The following is a 21,289-nucleotide window of genomic DNA, read 5'->3' on the forward strand; positions in this document are numbered from 1 at the left end:
AAGTCTCGGCGGCTATCATCATCTAGAAACAAACGTCCTCACATTGGATTGGATGGATTCAATGCTAAAGTAGGTATTCAAGAGCTGGGTCATTATGGTAATGCTTTCTTTGCAAAAAAGGCAGAAAACTGTTCTGGTTTCTAGTCTTTTTAATCCTTCACGACTTTCGAGTTAGCAGGAATGGTAGAAAGGTAAAAATAAAAAAAAGTTAATTTCAAAGATATTTTAAAACAATTTCATCATTACAATATATCCAATGATATGTACAATAATAATATAATTATAGGCTATAAATATTTTCACGAATTCTATTCTACTTACAACAGTTTCCAAAAGCCTACACCTACACCTGCTATGAAATAAAAATACCTATTGCTAATAATCATGCTTTGAATCAACGATATATTTAGAAGTTTAGTTTTAATCTTAACAGTAGGTGCGGTTTCGTAAGGAATTGACAAAAAATTCTATAACCAATAGCTGAATATATTCTGGTAAGTTAATATGTCAACATTGGTACTTAGTCAAACAATTTATAGGACTGCTTTGAAAAAATCATACCATTAACGATAAATAATTTGCAATAAGGAAGAAGGTAATAATTCTTCTATCACAGTAATCAGATCATAGGTATAATTTCTATCATACCCACTATAAAACCTTGATCGAAACTACCAAACGTTTGTTCAATATCTTATTGCACTTTTGAGTACTTAGGTACTTATAAATCATTTTTTATTTCTTTGTACAAAGTTTGTTTTGCCGACTTCTAATGCACAACATCTATCACTATCTCTTTTAATTGTAAATTTATATGTACCTATACGTATAAATAAAATTAAGATTCTGTGTGACAGATTTAAGATGTTTGCCAAAATTTAGAAAGAAGCAACAATGTAACGCGGTGTCATGTTTGAGCGACGAATACTACGCGACGCGACGCTGCGAACGCGACAAACGCGATCAACTCAACGGCATACCGTGCTTGCAGCTATATGGCAGTCTGCGGCGAGACGCAGACTGCCATATAGGCCGCATTACGTTACTTCGTGTCGCGTCGCGTCGCGTCGTATTCGTCGCTCACATAGGACACCGCGTAAGACACTAATTTTTCAAACTCATTAAGTAATATTTTAGTTAGCTACCTAACTAGCGGGCCTAAAATTAAAAATCGTAGATCGAACTGCTGAACCTATTGAGCGGCGATTCATTCTGACTGAAAAAATTTAATTTGCCTGTTAAAATTGCTGGGTATTTTTAAAAAGTAAATCAGTGATCATATTTTATACACTAATAAACATTATTTGTCGTTAAATTTATTGACGTATAAGTACTATTTTTTTTGCAAGATTTAATGCTAGTAACATCTTATTAATATCCGAAGGTAGCTATGCGTAAATAAATGCAATTTTACAAATTACATTTTAAGCTCTCCAAAGATTATATACCTTTACCGATAGTCCACCAGATTTTAAAACATGAAAACTTTTAGATTAGAATAGACATATATTTTGTTCGAGCAAGCGCTTTCTATTAGTCAATTGAGTCTATCACACGTCTTACAATGTCCACAAGACCAGTTATTAAACCAGTGGTAGTTTATTTCTAAACGCCTTATGTATTTAGGTAGGTATTACGGTAGGTAAATAACCTAAGGACTTATCTGCTATGGACTATTCTATTCATATATTTTACATTGTATATAAAACGCAGTACAGTCTTTTAAGAATCCTAAAACATAAAAGAGATTACGGAACAGTTACCTAATTTTATCTTTGGGATTAATTACCTATTCTTAATTTAAGTGTGCACGATATTATGTTGAGCTTTGTTAATAAAATGAAACAATCAGGTACTTACAGATTTAACATTGAAGTTGGAGCAAAAAACTAGGATTTTATAGCTGACACTGTGCAATTATTATTATTAATTAATATATTTAACGCGAATGGCACATAAATAAATGAGTTTTCTTATATAGATATTTTAAGAGTTTTCACATTATCTGATCCGTTAAGTAAATCATGCAAATACTATTTGTAAGAGTATTATTCCATATTTTCGTGGAAGATGTAAAAGGCAAATCAATTTAAAGGATCGGTTAAGGTGAAAAAGCTTTTTAACTTTCGACTTTTTAATATTTCATTAGTTTTAATACTTACCTATAGTTTCCTAACAATGGACGTAGTTACAAAATCTAAGTACATTTCGTATGTAACAAATACTAGTCTAGGGATGATATACATGTATCTACTTATTTGATTACATTCTAATGATAACGACGAGTCATCTAACAATAGTTTCTGAGCTACTGTGCATTGATCAATATAGCAATTCAGTAGAATGTACCTGTCGTTTATAATTTGTAAATTTAGTTGCTTAAAGCTTAGATATTTGTTAATATTTGTCAAACGCTTATCAACGCTGTATGAAACGATGAATTATTACGACACTATTACGATGATAGGCGTTTCTGCAAAACCATCAAAATTGTTCACTGGTAAATTTTATTTCGACCGTTTATTGCCCTTCAATTGGAACAGCTAACTGTTCAGAAACCAGGGCAGGACTTGTGTGAAGCTAAATTATTTGAAAATTTACACATTCAATTAAAAATAACAGCACTAATTTATTTATCGTGATCAATTTTCCAGTTTATAATTCGATATCAATCAAGTGAAGACTAAGGAACAATCATTGAGTTGTTCAGTCATCGTCGTTGAGTAGATCTGTGCAGGATTTCGCTTTGGTTGACCTGAAAAAATATAATAAACATTAGGACCCTACTCTATGTTTATCTACCTTATTATAATTTAAGATCTCTAGTTAAAATGTTGCGAACCAACAACTCCATTCTTAAAGAACTCTGCATCAAGCAGCGTCTTGCATCTATTGTACGGGCTCACATTCTCACTTTCTTTGGTCACATATCTAGATGCGACAGGACTCCATTAAACGTCTAGTAGTTCAAGGAAAAGTAGAGGGTAACAGAGCACGTGGTAGTTCGCGCATAGATGGACAGACCTAGTGAGGGCTGCGATGAAATAGAAATAGAGAATCAATATTATAAGAGTGCACGGCATGCAGCTATCAGAAAGGAATGCCACAACCGCTCCGTCAAGACCGTAACAACATAAAATAAGTTAAAATATAATAATTACTGTGCTTGATTCTGTTGTTTCGCAGGGAGCATTATAAAAGGGATAGCAAAACATAATGTAGACCTGTCATTTTAGTTTATTTTAAAGATTGTGTACAGCAGAATTAGCCACATTACCAAATTCCATAATCGTTCCATCATCAAACGATAATCTTCACATTTTTATCAATTGCAAATCATGATTTAATATTAGTTCGCCTACTCCTAAAAGAAGGCTCCAACCTCCTACAGCTACTGTAAACTCAAGTTATTTGAAATAAACTATTAAACTATTAAACTATATTAAGTTTATATTACTCGTAGATTAGCAACAAAAATAAGTAATTAATTCATTATTGTTTAAGGCTGATAGGCAGATTTACAAACATATACCTACTTGTACTAAAGCGACGGCAGTGACACGAATTTACTAAGCGAATTGATTAAGGGGCCTACAGGTCAGGTAGCATAGTAGTTTGTTAAATAGAAATACTTACTGATTTTTCACTCTTCGACAAACTCGAAGCTCGATGGACCCGTTCCGAACAGCTTTGAAAAGAGCTAACGCTTCTACGTGCGCCAACTCATGACAAGCCTGCCCATTCACCGCCAGTACTTCGTCACCTGAAAAATATAGGTGAATCTGTGTATGTAATTCACTTCTTGGACATACGTGTTTCTACTTTAGAAAGGAACCTGCTAACTCCACCTGAGTTAGCAAGTTCCTTTCTAAACACTTAAATCTCGACTCTAGTATCATAAGGTCGGATGTGTACTTCCGACCAAACTCACTTTTTTACATAAAGGTAATGAGCATTTCGGGCTCTTTCTGCCAAGCTGACTCCAGTATTTCTATCTCTTTTCGTTGCAAAGATAAATACATGCATAATGTCGTATCTGAACACTTTCTAAAAATTTGGAGAACCATAATTATATTTTTTGACTTGCGTATGTATGCACCAAAGCAATGGAGAAAAATGATAGATGTATTTTGAGTTCGACCATTATGCTACGAAATAAGTTTATTTGTAATACTAGCTGGTACTGCAGGTACGCACTTCTGCTTCTAAAATATGTAATAATTTTGTTAGGTAAAATCACAACAGATGTTATGCTTCGAATTTTTTTGTATTAATATTTGGACTGTGAATCATTTAAGACTTTTTGCCTTGTAATATAAATAATTTTGCAATAAAATTCATGGAAGTAAGTTGAAATAAAGCTTTTTGTTTGTGACTACATTAAAGTTGATGTGATTAATAGGTAAGAGATCCATCCTATTTCACCAAAATTTTGGACTAAACTGCGGGAAAAAAGTAAAGAGCCAGAATAAAGCTGAAGACATTTTGAAAATGTAGACTAGAAAATCTTTTAGGACCACGAAAATCACACCATGGAAATCTAAAAATATATTATAATAATACCCCACTAAGCAAAAAACCGTGCATTTATGGTGTTTTTTATGAATCACAGTTCAAATCATCAGTTCAAAAATTTATTGCCCTAGTTTTTAAGGTAGCCTTAAAAAATTAGAGTACCTAATCAATTTTTTCCTTCTTTACCCATCTTATAATCGACCTAATTTGATATTAATCGAGAGCAGAAATTATAAGGCACCTACAATATGTGATGATAGTGATTCCAACGAAACATACCTAATTGTAGGAAGCTTTAGATTATGTTAATTTAAATATAAATGTAGTATAAATTAATTTATTAATTAAACAACTAATAAAAGTGAAAGTAAAAAAATAAAAAAACTTAACTAAAACACGAAAGAAACAGTTTAAAAAAGTATCTGTTAAAAAGAACAGTCGAAACAAAGCAATGGAATTTTCAAGAAAGCAGAAAGTATTTTTTTAATTACAAAAGTGGCAATGCCGGATTTGACTAACAGTAATTCCTTATACCTTCGTAGTTTCTGCACCTTAAAAACGATTCATGATGCTACCAGCAGTGTTGCTACTTTAATGTGGTCTAAAAACATCAGCTGCAGCGGAAGGAATAAATCAGTATCTTGTCTTATTTCATTAATCTACTAGAGAAGAAACAAAGTATTCTCGAAATTGTTGAAGAATTGACTTTGTGGTCTGATAATTGTGTCGGTCATAATCGGAGCATGATAATCGTTATGGCTTACTTATGATTATTATAAGGACTACCACACTAAAAGGTGATAAATCACAAGCTTTATGCTAAAATGCAACATGTACCTACGTGGAGTAAGATGTAATCCATGCACAAATAGAAAAAAAGGGACGGGCTGAAAACAATGCAGATTACTAAACTAAGAGATTGGTCACAGTTTACAAGAACATGCGAAGGAAACAAAACTTTTTGATAAGTTTGATTTGGCACTACAACATATTTTTAAAGACCACATCCCTTTACAAAGGTGATATATCAGGACCGGTGATATATCAGGACAGAACGGCGGGGATTTTCAGATTTCGGAATATATTACCTGGCTACAACTAACGCAATAATGCTGGGTGTTATTATTTTATAAAAACTACTTTAAAGAAGACTTTTTTGTATTTCATTAGTATGTTATAGGTACATATAAACTTAAAATTCTTCCCCGCTTTCGCCCAATATACGACATAATGAGAAACCATTATCCACTGTAAAATATAACCAACTTTTGCAGTAGGTACCTGCTGACCTCCATTCTTACTTTACGTACCTAATCATTATAAGGAAAATCAGGCTATGTTGGCATGTTTTAGATTTCTATATTGATGTAACCGTCATGTATGCAATTCCACAAAAAATGTTTGACCCACTGTAGGTTTCTAATTACTTTGTAATTTTTTTTTCAATTTTTGGCCGTTGTTTTTAATTAATGGGCTTTATTTGTGAATTTGTAAATTTTATTTTCATTCATTCAGAAGTCACAAGGTTTACACGGATGCAATGGTCAGACTATCGGGCGAATGCAATTATTATGTTTCAGATCTAACTAATCAGTTTCAGAAAAATCAGATAGGTACATTGTCGCTATCTCACAAAACTCCTAAATGATTTTTGTGAGATAACTACTGTGATATTTTGTCCGAATATTACTTATGTATAATCAGTTAAGACGTATTATGAAATATTAAGTAATAGATCCGACTTTTATTTCAAATTTGTAATAGTAAAAATTGCAGCCATAAAGTCGGTTTACAACTTATGCACACAATTTTTTAGCACAGTTACGAATATTACCAGCATAAAGTCGCATATCGTCCATTTTGAAGAAATTGTGAGTTTATATTTTATTTATTAATGATAAAGTATTTCTAGTAATGGTTAATGATAGGTACAGTTAAGTGTTAAATATTACAAAAACAATTGAAATTGTATCTCTAGTAGTTTAGAAATTATGACCCGATTTCCCTAGCATTTTTGATTTGGCTCTCCTGAAAAGTAGCAAAAATCCACATCCGACCTTATGATACTAGAGTCGAGAAATAATAGCCATCAATTTCATTTGACATGAGTGGGTTCTACATTACCGCTTCACTCAGTGATATCAGAATAATTTTTCATAGAAAACCTTCAACAAATTAAAAATAAATGTTAAAAGAGCTCGGTGGCTACTATTCAGTGTTAACCACTGAGTTAGCGAATCACCCGCAGGTCATCGCCACGACGATGACCGCGACCACCCATGTCATCGAGTCGGTCGGTGATCGGGCGATTGAACCTACACCTAGGTAAAAACTTCTCGTGCCTCTGCAATTTGATAATGTCCTATCTTTCACAAAATGGTTTGAGTTGTATTACGTTGGCTATCATGTCCATTCTCAGATGTTCCTTAACCTAGATTTTCTTAGTCTACCTATGTTTCTTATTTCCTCAATTTTGTCATCATGATGGTCTAGACTCTAGAGAAGACGGTACTGACCTTGTTTGAGAACATGTCTCAGATAACTGAGCCGTAATTAGATTTCGATCTAGCGAAGTGTTTTTATTTTAATTATTATTTTCTCCGTCGTATAAAAGCAAAACGTGATAAGTGAAAAATTATAAGACTATTTGGAGATCAGGCACCATTTTTTTCTTCTAATTAAAGTTAGATGTAAGTTATAACTTCTTGTACAATATATGAATACCTATCTGTTACTCAACAGATATTAAATAATTTATAAAATTGAACTTAACTCTAGTTTTAGTGTTATCGTACCAACAAAAATATAATATGGAGAACAATAACTACTGTGTGGTACAACTAAGTTTATATTAGGTACAATGGGATGCCGAGAGCCAAGTTGCCTTGCATAGTAATATTATATTTATTCAATACGATAACACATGTTTAAATATTAACATTCGTTTATCAGCTGTATAAACGGTAGGTAATCTTATTACCAAATGTCGAAGTCCAAAACGTGGCATATATTATTGTACAATTGTAAACTATTCATACCTAGTGGGTACTTGATATCGTTTATGTATCAAACAATGCATTTTAGTAGTCCTTCGAATTGATACTATGCGCTTATTATTATTATGAGTTCGCCGAACAGTAACAATGTGACTTCCTATCCTTATCAATTTACATTCCTCGTAGTAAAGTAAAAGTGTTTGAACTCTCAGACTATACAGATAAATAATATTGAAACATGGTCATTTTCTTTTAGCTTACCAGCTTTTAATCTTCCGTCTTCAATGGCTTGACCTTGTGGAAGGATGCTCTTTATAAAAATTCCTAAGGGACCTCGAGGAGAATCTCTCCCTCCTACAATCGTGAAGCCGAGTGGTTTCTTCCCATGGCCTTTTTCAAATGTAATGGTATGATACGTGTGTGTAGGGGCTCGAGGTCTTCGAGGAAGCGTGCAAAAGTTTGCAGCATTTTGGGTTTGCATATTACTATCACTTTCACTGACATTTTTTTCTGTAGTCCGTGTAGCACCGTCGGGCACATCCACATCAACGATATCACCGGTACAACTGAGCGTAAGCCCGTCTTTATTCGAACCGCCGTAACTGACGACTTGCCGACGTAATAACTTGTTGTTCATACTGCTGTAACTCGCGTTGTGCCCTTTCAGGAAGCGTGACTGCGTGTCCGCCGCGGCGTCCGCCTCGGTCGACGCTGATAAAGCGACGCGATTACATGTGGGGCCGTCCTGAGAATGACGCGGGTCCGTTCTGATGTCATACTTATCACTACGTTTTACTTTGCCTAATATTATTGCGTTCTCATAATCCACTGAACTTTCCCGCATCAAAACCACATTTTTATGCGGCTGCTCCCTTTGTCGCACTTCGGGAGCAGTTTTTTCTCGTTGTCTACAAATTACGATGTCAATTTCAGATGACCCAGATCTAAGTGCTTCCTTAGCTTCCGCCATAGTGAGATCACGTAATCTTCTACCATTGACATTGAGAAGTTCATCTCCTATGCGTAACGTGCCTTCTCTGAAACAAAAAAATCATAAAACTTTTTGTTATTTTTTTATCGATAAGTTCCACATAATATCTCCACTGATATATGAAAATAATAAAAATCTACAATGACATTATAATATATGCAACTTACTTATCGGCTAATCCACTAGGTACGACGTGTGCTACTAAATACCCGACGTGACCTTCATCAACAAGTTTGGTCTTAGCAATAAATATTCCTAATTCATCACAGGGACTTTTTCTCATTATTCTAACGACTTTAAATTCTGACTGCGTTTTGTTAGAACTATTTTTAGCTGGTTTACGACAAGGTGGAATGGGAGGTATTCCACAATTTCCTCGACTAGCATCCCTTTGTCGCATTTTTTGTTTCTCAGTTAGCTGAAGATATTGAGGTTCTGGACATTCAGGATTTTTAGGCATTCGTCTGAGTATTTCTTTACGATCTAAGGATAAAGCTCTTTGAGTGTGGCGAGGTGTAGGTTTAGGATTTTCAATCTTTTCTCTACTTCTTCTGCAAGATATACGTGTTTTGGAGTAGGTTTGATCCCCGGATACGCTTCTACTATGGGAAGGTACTTGGGAATTAGAGTGAGAAGCAGAGCTTTCACAACGTGATGATATTCTATCGCTGTCAAATATAGATGAAGCTGCTGATTCATTGACTAGAATACCTGAATCTGCATCTTCACAATCTTGTATTAAAACATTCTCATCGTCACACGACACTTGATAAACGTCATCATGAAATACAGAATTATGGCTTTTTTGAAATTCGTCGAGTCCAGGCAAAGCACCATAAGAAAAGCTTCTTAATTTTGCCTTAACTCCTCCTCTCTTTTTTCGGCTTTTACTTAATACACTGGTTGGTTTAACTGTGTTATAATTTTCGACATTTGTTCCATCCTCATCTTCTCCACTTTGTTTATAGAGTTTCGAAAAGAATTTGTTTGTGGAGGATTTAAGGTATCGATCCGACATAGCACGAAGCTTGGCTGATAGACATGAACTAGGCCCAATTGTGTCTTTATCATCTTTTAGTTTATCAGTCTTTTTATGTGATCTTGTGGATATCGGTGGATTATTATAATCTTCATAATCGTCATTAAATATTTGGTCACTCGATTTTGAAAGCTTTGTCGCAGCTTTTGGTATTACGTGGTATCGATCACACTCAGATCCAGAACTGTAACATCGAGTTCCCCTATTAGTAAATGATTTTCCTTCTCGCCAAGTACATTCCACAGGACTTTTAGCAAAGAATACATCATCATCGTAGTTTGTCATTTTAACCCAAGGATTTTGATTTTCGAACTCTGCGTGTTCAGGATAGGTTTCGACATAGCGACAGTGTGGTTCTTCAACATGTCCAAATCCACTGCAGTCACTTCCCGAGGTCGAGGCGGCATCGTCTCCGTGGCGCATTGGACCATTTGATTTAAAACACGACAGTTTTGTGCTTTTAACTTTATCGAGTAAAGGATTACGTCTTTCCCGATACACTACGTACTCTTTTTCTAAAGAGCCACCGCGGTGCTTGCGACTGGTGGTGTCATTTTCCGGAGGCGGTGAGGTGGGTCCATTTTGCAATGATATTCGTCGAGTAAGAGGAGTTTCGAAACTCCTCTGACATGAATGGGGCAATTTCTCAACAATGATTATTTGGTCGCTTAAATTGTAGAAACTTGTCTCTACTGAACTGCTGCTACTTTTTCGATTTGGGTAGCGCACTGGGGACATGTCTGAAAAAGAAAAAAACAATGTCTGAAATTCACATAACGGGGATAAATTTGTAAAAGCGAGGGATTCATATTCAAATGGAATATTTTTTTTTAAAAGGACTGAAAAAGTTTTCTGGATAGGTTATTAACCGTAAGTCTGCTGTTACTACTTATTATTATCTTTATTCTCTACATATTGTCTAATTGGCAAGAAGAAAATTAAATGAAATATGAATTCGTCAAACGTGTCTTGGTTTTTTAGCGTGACAGAAGAGTTAAAAATAAACCACGTTTTTTGGAGGTCCGGGGTCCGATGCCGGGCACGTATCTCTACCTTTTCAAAGTTATGTGCGTTCCAAGGAATTAATATCACTTGCTTTAACGTTGAAGAAAAACATCGTGAGAAAACCTGTCTGATACCTGGTTTCAAAGGTTTATGATGTCTGCCAACGTGGTGCGCTATGGCCAAGTCCTTCTCTATCTGAGAGGAGACCTGTGCTCAGTAGTGAGCTGGCATGGATGTATGATAACATATTTACCTATTCTAGATCTCCGAGTGGACCGTTCCGCTTCAGGCGATACAGCAAGCAGCCGCGGCGGCTCGCCCTTTCTGAACCACCGCATCTTGCCACAAGTTATACCATATTCAAAATATGGTCACTGAAACAAAATAATTCAAACATTCACTATCATTCACTATAAACTAAATATATCTACTGTGTTGTGTGGACTGGAGAGGAAAGGGTCATTCAAAAAGGAAATACCTACTGACAAAATATTCGTTAATAGCTTTTTTTCTAATCCTTCATGCTATCATCATAATATATTCATAATATGTATTATAAATGTGAAAGTTTGCATGATTGGATGTTTGTTCACGCTACACTGGTTTAACTGGAGATAGCTTATATCCTGACCTGACTAAACAAATAGGCCAAAGAAACCTATATCGACGGGGTCGAAGTCGCGGGCATCATCCAGTTCATTAAGATTTAAGAAACTAGTTTATTCCTAGGCCTTCTTCCGCGTAGATTTGGGTTTTTAAAAATCCCGTGGAAACTGTTCGATGTTCTGGGATAGAATAAATGTCTAAGTATGTCCGTCTCCAGAAAGCAAATTATCTCAGTACGAAATATCGCCAAAATCGGTTTAAACGGATGGAATTTAAAAATCCCGAGGAACCCTTTAATTTTCCAGGATAAAGAAGCCTATGTCCTTCTTCAGGATGCGAGCTATCTCTACGGCTATGGAAAGGTAACAGAAAGACAGGCACACTTTCGCATACATAATATTAGTTTGGATTATGGATACGGCAGCTGATTAAATTAATTGCGACATTCAGTATTTGATTAGACACATGGAAAAACCAGTAGCGTTGTAATTATTAAGCGGTGAAGAAACCGTTGCTTTTATTAATTCCAAGACACTACCAGAGAAGTCCCTAAAAGATGTTGTCATTGGATATCGCAATGTGGGCGATGGAGTGCATAAAATTAATAAAGTTTACACACACTGCAGTACTGAGGACTAGTTTGGCATCGTTAACTGTAATAGTATGTCGTACATCTCCATATAGGATTGATAGGTTGCAATTATTGACTAAAAATACTTACATGGAACTAGCTACCAGGTGATACTAGGATCTAGATTGGAATTGCCAACTGTTTCGTTTTTAATTTAAATGAAGGTGTCCCATATACAAAAACTAATCTTAAAGTATGAAAACTGAAATATTTGAAAGCTAAGTTTTTATAAGGTAGATAAACTTAGTTGTCCTCGACATGTGCGTTTTGGGACCAGCTGTCATTAGTCTCTTTCTATTAATACTAACTTATATAGGTACGTACATACAAAAAAATTGTGTCCAGGTTAGTATTCTTTTTATAAGTTCCACTAAAATATGATAGTCATTGACTGCGATCTCGCCTGGTGGTTAGTGATGATGCAGTGTAAGAAAGTAGCGGGTTCATTTGAAAGGGTATGGCAACTCCTTATCAGCTTTTACACGGCATCGTACCAACGAGATAGGTCGAGATCGCAATCGGGGTGTGAGGCGGGGGTCGCCCCGCACACTCGCACAGCCCCCGCGCTAACCCGGTGCGGGCGAGCGCGGGTGACGTGCGGGTGTGCGGGGCGACCCCCGCCTCACACCCCGATTGCGACCTCGACCTGTCGCGTACCTACCTTACTGAAACGCTAAATCGTTTGGCAGCACAGCGGCGGAGAGTATTAAATAGCCACGACCGTAGCCTCTCACCAAACAATTCACACGAATATTAATAAAACCTAATGTTTTCCTTAAATGTCAAAAATTTAGCTAGCTTATCTACTTAGAATTAAATGTACAACCAGTTTATTAGGTCATCATTAAAAAACACATAATTGCTAAAGCGCGCGGCAACGATTTAATAAAATTACCACGTAGGTAGGTACATACCTACGTATCTACTAGACCTACAAAATAAAGGCTTCATCAACGTATCGAATATTAATTTCATTTCATAATCAAATGCATCATTAACATTATAAAATAGGACAGGTACATAATAATACCAATATTGATTAGTTGCTTAACTTTGGTTAAAGATTTTTAATTAGACGGCTAATTAATACGATTAGCAATTTACCCAGACACATTAGCTGTTACCGGCCGATGACCGTTGTCGGTTGTATTGTGAATAGGTATTAAATTATGTAACGACACCTAGCGTGGCTCGTGACAAAACATTATTGTGTAATCGATTTTTGGCAATCGATTCTGTCGGATGTAAAGGAGCGATTGCGATATTGTTCTTATCGCGCAGATGAACGTCAAAATGTTAAAATGATCAATTATAACATGCCGTCTCTTTAATCTCTATGTAGGCCATTAAACTAATACATTTATGGTACTACATACAGTAGGTATATTGTGTATCAAAATAAATTATCATAATATAAATTATATAGTTTTATTTTAGCCATAATATACTTAGGTATCTTTTTATAAATAATCGATAGATACTAATTCCTTTTTATTGGAACACTAGGCCTAAGCTGCAGCATCAGATTTAAAAAGTTGTTACCCGAAATTCAATAACTAAAGTCACAGTTCGGCAGTCCTTATAAAGTGACTAATTCTTTTGTACACAATCTCTAAACAGAACTAAATTGACAAGTCTGAATCTAGTGCTATCCTTTTCCGTATAGGGAGCATTACAAAAAAGAAAGCAGTATATTTAGACCAATCATTTTAGTTTAGGTAAGTACTAAGTAGTTAAAAGATTTTAGGTACTGCCCCAGTATAATTAGAATTGAACGTTGAAACCCGGAGTTCATTATCTAATGCTAGAGGATGCCCGCGACTTCGTCCGCGTGGAATTAGGTTTTTAAAAATCCCGTGGGAACTCATTTTCCCGGGATGCAAGCTATCGCTGTACCAAATTGCGTCAAAATCGGTTGAACGGATGGGCCGTGAAAGGCTAGCAGACAGACAGACAGACAGACGGACAGACAGTACTTATGGATTGTCAGTGAGAACAATTAGTGTGCGAAGATCCATAAGAATCGGTTCAGTAGAAGTAACTATCGTACCGTTGAATAGAAATGAAAATGAACTAGAAAATGAAAAAAAAATCGTAGATGAAACTTATATTTTATCACTCGACTCGTAAATCTTAAAAAAGTTTTAACTGAGAGGTATAATATTAGATAGCGTGTAGCATTGTTATCAAAGCGTCAGTCGTTCGTTAACCTTTTGAACCGACTTTGCTTGAACTGCAATGGTCCTTAGCGTCATACTGCGGTTAATTTATGCATCTTGCATATGCGGGACCACATCGTTAAATTGAGATCGGGTTATCGAGTGTCATGTGGCAAGATAATAAAATGCATCGCAATTTTAGATCCTCCGAAGTTTCCTAGTGTAATAATTTGTTAGATTAGGTTTATGAATAAAGTTAATCCTATTTTTAAACACGATCAGTGCTTCATTCAGCATGATAGTGCTTCTTTCTTTTTCTCTTTATTGTTACAACTTTCACCAGAAATTGTACCAACAATTCTTAAAAAATCAGTACCCTTATTATAAATCAGTACCCTTATTGTAAATGCGAAAGTGTGTTTGTTTGTTGGTTTGTTGGTTTGTCCTTCAATCACGTCGCAACGGTGCAACGGATTGACGTGTTTTTTTGCATGCATATCTATACAGCTACTTTTTATCCCGGCAAAATCTAAGAGTTCCCACGGGATTTTTGAAAAACCTAATTCCACGCGGACGAAGTCGCGAGCATCAGCTACTTAAACCGCATTAATTCGTTGTCTACATCGGCACTAGAACATAAAAGACAAGCCTAGGGACTAGCGTAAACACTCTCACTAATGGCATTCAGTATGCAGGTAATGATGTCCTTACGTGTTTTCCGCGTAAACTCCACCCATACAAGTGCGGAAGTTGCAAAAGGAAGGGGCACTGTGAATACTTACAATGAATTTTACGCAACGTGTTGATTCTTTTGAGAATGAAGTCAATTTCGCAATCTATACGACCCGCGTCGTAGCTAAATTAGTGCGATTTGGTTTATTAGGTAGGTATACTTAGTTCGTGTGTGAAGAAAAAAAATAACTAAGACAAAAGATTGAGTACCTACCTAGTTCCGGGATGTGTTTAGAATAGTGGAGGTGAATATACTGTTGCCCTACTCTAGATAAAAATGTATTCTAACTAGAGGATACCCGCGAATTCGTCCGCGTGGATTTAGTTTTTAAAAATCCCGTGGGAACTCTTTGTTTTTTTCGGGTTAAAAAGTAGCCTTTGTCCTTCCCCGGGATGCAAGCTATCTCTGTACCAAATTACGTCAAAATCGGTTGAACGGGACAGACAGACATACAGACAAAAAAAAACCCGTGGGAACACTTTGTTTTTCCAGGATAAAAAGTAGCCTTTGTCCTTCCCCGGGGTGCAAGCCATCTCTGTACCAAATTTCGTCAAAATCGGTTGAACGGGACAGACAGGCAGACAGACAGACAGACAGACATACAGACAGACAGACACACTTTCGCATTTATAATATCAGTATGGATAAGTGCTCCTGACCAGCTATGTGATTCTCTAAAGAACGGTTCAACGTTGCCAACATCGATGTGGTCTGCGAGGTAACATCGTACAGATCGACCAGGCCAGCAACGGTTGTAAAATTGTGATTCTGTAGTGGCTTTAAGCTCGTCGGCGATCTTATGGTTGAGACGGGCTCTACGATGTTATCTCGGATGAGCCAGTGATGTCATCCTATTTTTATTTTCATACCGATAAAAAGTTACGATTACGAAATATGGCATTTATAGTGGGTTTAAAATTCATTTATGATTACATTTGCTATTTTTATACAAAGTTAAAGCAATAAATGCAAAATACTATGAGAAATTATCATTATTTAAAAAAATCTTGGACATAGGCAGGAGACCTTTGCCTTTGTTTTGCATCATTAAAAAAAAGTTGCTTCCCGCCGTGCAAGATGTCAGTCAGCACAAAATTAAAAATGGTATTGGTAAATTACTGATCACCTACACCCTTGTAAAACGATTACTCGACAAAAAACTCTAGTCTTAAAACAAACTGCACGTAATAAATCAAGTGGTTAGTGGAGCACTTATAATTCCTTTACTGCCATGGTGACTTCATAGGTCGTCACAACAACTCAACAAATAGTGCGTGAACTTCGTCTTTGTACGTCGTTTTATCGTGTTTTGTTTTAAAATACAAGTGAGTATTTAATTAAACTTAATTTACTCCGATATCAGTGGTTTTAAACTTGTGTCAGACTGCCTATCAAACTGTTCTTTCGGAGCTGACCAACGATTTAATTATAAATTTCAGTGCCTCGCAATATTGCTCCATCCACTGCTCAACTTGAAAAATTGTTCAAATTTATGGAGCAAAAACCATGGTTAGCAAGTGGGCACGCTCGCACTGCTCTTGCTAGAGACCGTAGTGACCAAGCATCACCAAGAAGTTGGACAATATTGGATGAATACAAATGGCTGCATCAAAACTTGGCAACAATAGCAAAAGGTATGTAAATATTATTTTCAAAGACACAATCTACTTTCTAAGCAGAGTATAAATGTTAGTATCTACCTAGTGTTAAATGTTGTCATACAATACAGTATTGGAAAGATAAAAAAGATGATGCAAAGAGAAAATGCAGTAGCATGGTTATTGCTAGAAGAAAGAACAGGCAGTGGTATGGATGAAAATATAGCAGTAGCAGATCTAAATAACCTAATAATTGTTTCTCTTATGGGTGGAGAAAGTTTTGCAAAAGGATAGGAAGATTTTGAATTGTCTGTTATCTATGTTATCTCTATAAATGAATATTTAAATCCTGTTGGAACTCTGCTTTTCTGAGATAAGAAGTTGTCTATGTCAATTTCCGGGATGCAAGCTACCTCTGTACTAAATTACAAATAAATGCATAAATGGGTTAAATAGATGGCCCTTTAAGAATCCTGTGGGAACTCTTTGATTTTCTGGGATAAAAAGTATCTAGCTTATGTCCGTCCTTGGGATGTAAGCTAATTCTGCACCAAATTTCATCGAAATTGGTTTAATTTTTGAACCGTGAAAAGCTAGCAGACAGATAGACTCACTTTCGCATTTAAAGTTTAAGTAGGTATTAGGTATGGCTAGTATGGGTACGTAATTAATATGAAAAATTATTTAAAATAATAATATAAAGTACTATTTTTTTTCTTATTTCAGAATGATATTATATAAATGATGAAAGTTTACCACACTTGGAGAGTTATTTCGAGCCTGCGGTGTGTATAATATTATTATATATTATATCCGTACCATTATATAAATGCGAAAGTGTGTTTGTTTATTGGTTTGTTAGTTTGTTGGTTTGTCCTTCAATCACGTCGCAACGGTGCAACGGATTGACGTGATTTTTTGCATGGGTATAGATAAAGACTTGGAGAGTGACATAGGCTCTTTTTATCCCGGAAAATCAAAAAGTTCCCGTGGGATTTTGAAAAACGTAAATCCACGCGGACGAAGTCGCGGGCATCAGCTAGTCTATACTAGCTTTTATACCTATGTATAAAAGAAAAAGGTGACTAACTGATCTATCAAAGCATAGCTCAAACTACTGAACGGATAGGCCTGAAATTTGGCATGCAGATAGCTATTATGACGTAGACATCCACTAAGAACGGATTTTTGAAAACTCAACCCCTAAGGGGGTGAAATATTGGTTTGAAATTTGTGTAGTCCACGCAGCCGAAGTCGCAAGCATAAGCTAGTATAAAATATACCTACGGATTTTTTCTGACTAGTTAATTATTTCAACTCTTTCATAATATCTCAACTGTGGCTGTTGCAGGCGAAGAACTCACAAGGGAGATTCATCATCATCATCATCATGATCAACCCATCGCCGGCTCACCACAGAGTACGTACGGGTCTCCTCTCAGAGTGAGAAGGGATTGGCCATAGTCTACCACGCTGACCATGTGCGGATTGGTACACTTCACACACCTTTGACAACATTATGGGGAACTCTCAGGCATGCAGGTTTCATCACGATGTTTTCCTTCACCGTTAAAGTAAGTAATATTTTATTACTTAAAAAGCACATAATATTCTCAAAGGTGTGCGAGTCTACCAATTTGCACATAGCCAGCGTGGTAGATAATAGCCAAAACCCTTATCACTCCGAGAGGAGACCCGTGCTCTGCAGTGAGCCGGCTATGGGTTGATCACGATGATCATGAATTCTTCTCAAGCAGTGGAAGACACTAAAATTCCTGAGCCTCTAGCAGTTGAGAAGCTTTTAAATCCTGTGGGAATTATTTCATTTTTTTCTACCAAAAGTCTATAACAAAACCCGTCTGTTTTTCTATGGTAAAAAAATGTAAACTAAGTTTATATTGCACTTTTATTATCTTTTCCACACAAATATTAAAAACAAATGAACGAGAAATGCAATAAAATATATTATAATTAACTATTGAAAAACACTAACACACACACGGTATAAGATATAAAATGTACATAACATTAAAATATATGTAAATAATAAATAAAGGCTTTGAAATTGAGAATTATCTTTTATTTATTATTGCATCTGTCTTGCACGCCACAAGCGATTAGCAAGGAGTTCTCGGCACCTTTGTCCTTCTTCTAAGCCCTCTGCTCTGCTTTGACGAGGATTCCTTTGCAGCATGCTCATTATCCTATGTTCTTCTCGGATTATGTCATTTGGAAATGACAACGCTGGTAATGTTGTAGTATGTTGTGTAAAACGTGCATGCAACATGCTAAGTATAATGAATCTTCTGGCCACCATCCCTGGGTCATAATCGCTATGAACTAGAAGGCATCTAAATCTTCGTTTTAAACTCCAAATAATACATACACCACTGCACGACTAGCTCTTGATGTAGGGGAGCAAATCCCTTTCTAACATTGCCACAAGTTCCTCCGTGATACTAAATATTCTTACATAATGCGTCTGTCGAGAGCAGACGAAGACCACGTATTTGACAACCTTTTGCACGCCTTTTTATTTTGTATTCCTCTTGTTTAGCTTCTTCTAATAAGAAAAATGTACTTGAGCTAAGCGAGCAGCCATCTGAAGTGAAAAACGATAAATAGTTAACTCAGATATTTTTTTATCATTTAATTATACTTACTATAGAAAATAACAAAATAAAACTCACATTTTCACCTTTCTTTTAAAGTTTTTCTATGTTTACAACGAAATTTAACTCGTGCATCGATGGTGCATCGTAGAGAAAAGCTACACCGGAGACGCTTTTCCGTTTGACACATAGAATCGAAGGCGAGGGCGTACGATGTAGTCGAAGGCGAGCAATTAGAATAGCAAATTCCATACATAAATGTCAAAAACCCGTTTCCTACATCGATCACACTCGCGGGTGAAGCGCTAGTGTCGCAAAGGTGAGTCGAACGCGATTAATAGAATAACAAATGTGCTACATCTAAGGAAACATCCGATGTGCGACCGATGTAAATATTATTTTACCTTAGAGAATCACACTGCTGTAGGTACAGTGTACACATTGAATTGCGACTGCGAGCCAAAATGCTTCATTGCCTGGACTATACCTACATATTATAATGCAGGATGACTTTATAAATAGGTATATTATCTCGTGAATCATACGTAAGTTTCCAAATCGATGCTTGCAAGACAATATGTCATGCTTTATAAAAAGAGATAGGTAATCAAATGGCTAAATTAATTGATTACATTATTATTTACTTATCTTTAAGCCATGCCATGAACTTCCGTTATCTTCATGTTTACATTTCCCATAAACTCGTCAGGAAAGGAATGTTAATAATGTGTTCACGGTGACAATTTCATGACTGCGGACGTAGAGGACAGTGGAAGAAGCTTCCGCGTTCGTTATTTCTGTATGAATCATCGCCTCTATGCGGCTCTTTACTTAGGGAAGTGTAGGGTTACCATGGCATTAGGTTACTATAGTTTTTAATATTATAATTCTTCAACTTTAAGACAAAGCGCGCACTGCGGTGCGGCGAATTGCGGTGCGTATTAAAATCCGTAAATTTTAATTAAATCAACTTAAGGTCGGTGCGGAATTAATTCCGTAGTGCGCGCGCTTCTATGTAGATATTTCACAGATTTTGCGGCAAAAAAACATACGGAAATTTACAGTGGTGCGCGCAAGCTCTTATGATAATACCTAGTAGCGACCCGCCCAGGCTTCCCACGAAAGTCCAAAAGAACCACATCGCCTGGCTACTCTAAACAGGTGTCGCAATATTATGTACGGAAAACATAAGATAATGTTTTACGCCCCTATGCACTTTGTTTCGGACGCTTTATAAAGCTTAGGCTGCGCACACATTGGAAAACAGAACTTGTAAACTGTGCGGCTTGTTTCTTCTGAAAAACATGAAGTCGATTGTAACATGTTTGTGATCCCGTGTTTTGAGCAAATAAGGAAAATCCATCAATGTTATTAGAAAAAAATTAAGAATGTAAACGTAATACTACATAATGGTACTGATTGAGATTCTAAGCACAACTAAATTTTAGAGTATTTGCTATATATCCTCTTCTTACCAATGTAATATGAAAAGGAAATACGGGAAATACACAGTTTGACAGTTTCAAATTTAATTTAAAGCTATCAAACCTCGTGATTTTAGCTGCCAGTCGCGAGCCTATTGTTTAAATTTGTATAGCGTGCAGTCTTTAAATGTAAATTCAGTTCCCGTCTTTTTTAGCAATATTAAAAAGAAAAAGATAAGAATGAATGTATGAAGTAGAACCATCCTCGTACTTCAAGAAATATTATAAAAAAGAATTAGCAAAATCGGTTCAGCTGTTCTCGAGATTTGCGCTTAGCAACACATTCACCGATTCATTTTTATATATAGAAAAGATGAAAATACCTACGTCTAAATCTGAGTTAAAAATGAAGTCGCAAAAAATGTGACTTAATAATAAGCTCACAGGCTTCATAGTAAGCCCATTGACCTTGTATCTTTTCCAAAGGTTAATATTTCCTAGAAGTTTCAAATGTGGATGTAAATAGAAAAGCTGTTAACCTCAAGATTGCCTAAAGTATAACAAGGTTTATTTACGACAAGAGTCTTACAGCCCGTGCTGACAATATGCATAATCAGCTGCCACTATGGAGATAACGAGGTTTTGTTTAAGTAAGGTTTAATTAAGGTACCTACAATGACATGTGGGCAGATATTTTGTGCCAACACAAGATCCAGATAATCCTTACTGTATATTTTATTTTACAGAGAACCTGTTCTGTACTGCGTTTAATGTTTATGTACTTGCATAATTATCTTGTGAGAAATTATGTTGTCATCTTTAATAATGAGTTGTTGAAACATAAACAGGTTCTATAACATCAATATTAAATTTATAATCATGTAGAAATAAGGAAAAGAATATCGTGAGGAAACATGCATGGATAGAACAAATATCTAGACAGTCTCCAGCAATTCATAAATAACCAGTATTTGTTTGTC

General features: G+C 35.9%; 1 protein-coding gene and 1 long non-coding RNA gene across 5 annotated transcripts in view; one reads left to right on the plus strand and one right to left on the minus strand.

The window, feature by feature from the left end:
• Window positions 1-208: 208 nt before the first annotated feature.
• Window positions 209-21,289, minus strand: part of LOC117987631 (uncharacterized) — a 63,077-nt gene continuing 41,996 nt past the window's right edge. For all 4 annotated transcript variants that reach the window (XM_034974663.2, XM_069503605.1, XM_069503596.1 and 1 more), the window contains 5 exons: window positions 10,800-10,920; window positions 8,670-10,281; window positions 7,773-8,548; window positions 3,637-3,763; window positions 209-2,755 (listed from right to left, as the gene is read on the minus strand). In XM_034974663.2, coding sequence (XP_034830554.1) covers window positions 2,707-2,755; window positions 3,637-3,763; window positions 7,773-8,548; window positions 8,670-10,281; window positions 10,800-10,884 — 2,649 coding nt within the window. In that variant the 5' untranslated portion in view covers window positions 10,885-10,920 and the 3' untranslated portion in view covers window positions 209-2,706. The remainder of the gene's footprint in view (window positions 2,756-3,636; window positions 3,764-7,772; window positions 8,549-8,669; window positions 10,282-10,799; window positions 10,921-21,289) is intronic.
• Window positions 15,442-17,857, plus strand: LOC138403374 (uncharacterized). Its single transcript, XR_011237638.1, has 4 exons — window positions 15,442-16,000; window positions 16,115-16,309; window positions 17,000-17,058; window positions 17,625-17,857. It is a non-coding gene; the product is annotated as an uncharacterized lncRNA (long non-coding RNA).

The sequence above is a fragment of the Maniola hyperantus genome, chromosome 2, assembly GCF_902806685.2.
Source record: "Maniola hyperantus chromosome 2, iAphHyp1.2, whole genome shotgun sequence".
Classification (NCBI taxonomy): Eukaryota; Metazoa; Arthropoda; class Insecta; order Lepidoptera; family Nymphalidae; genus Maniola; species Maniola hyperantus.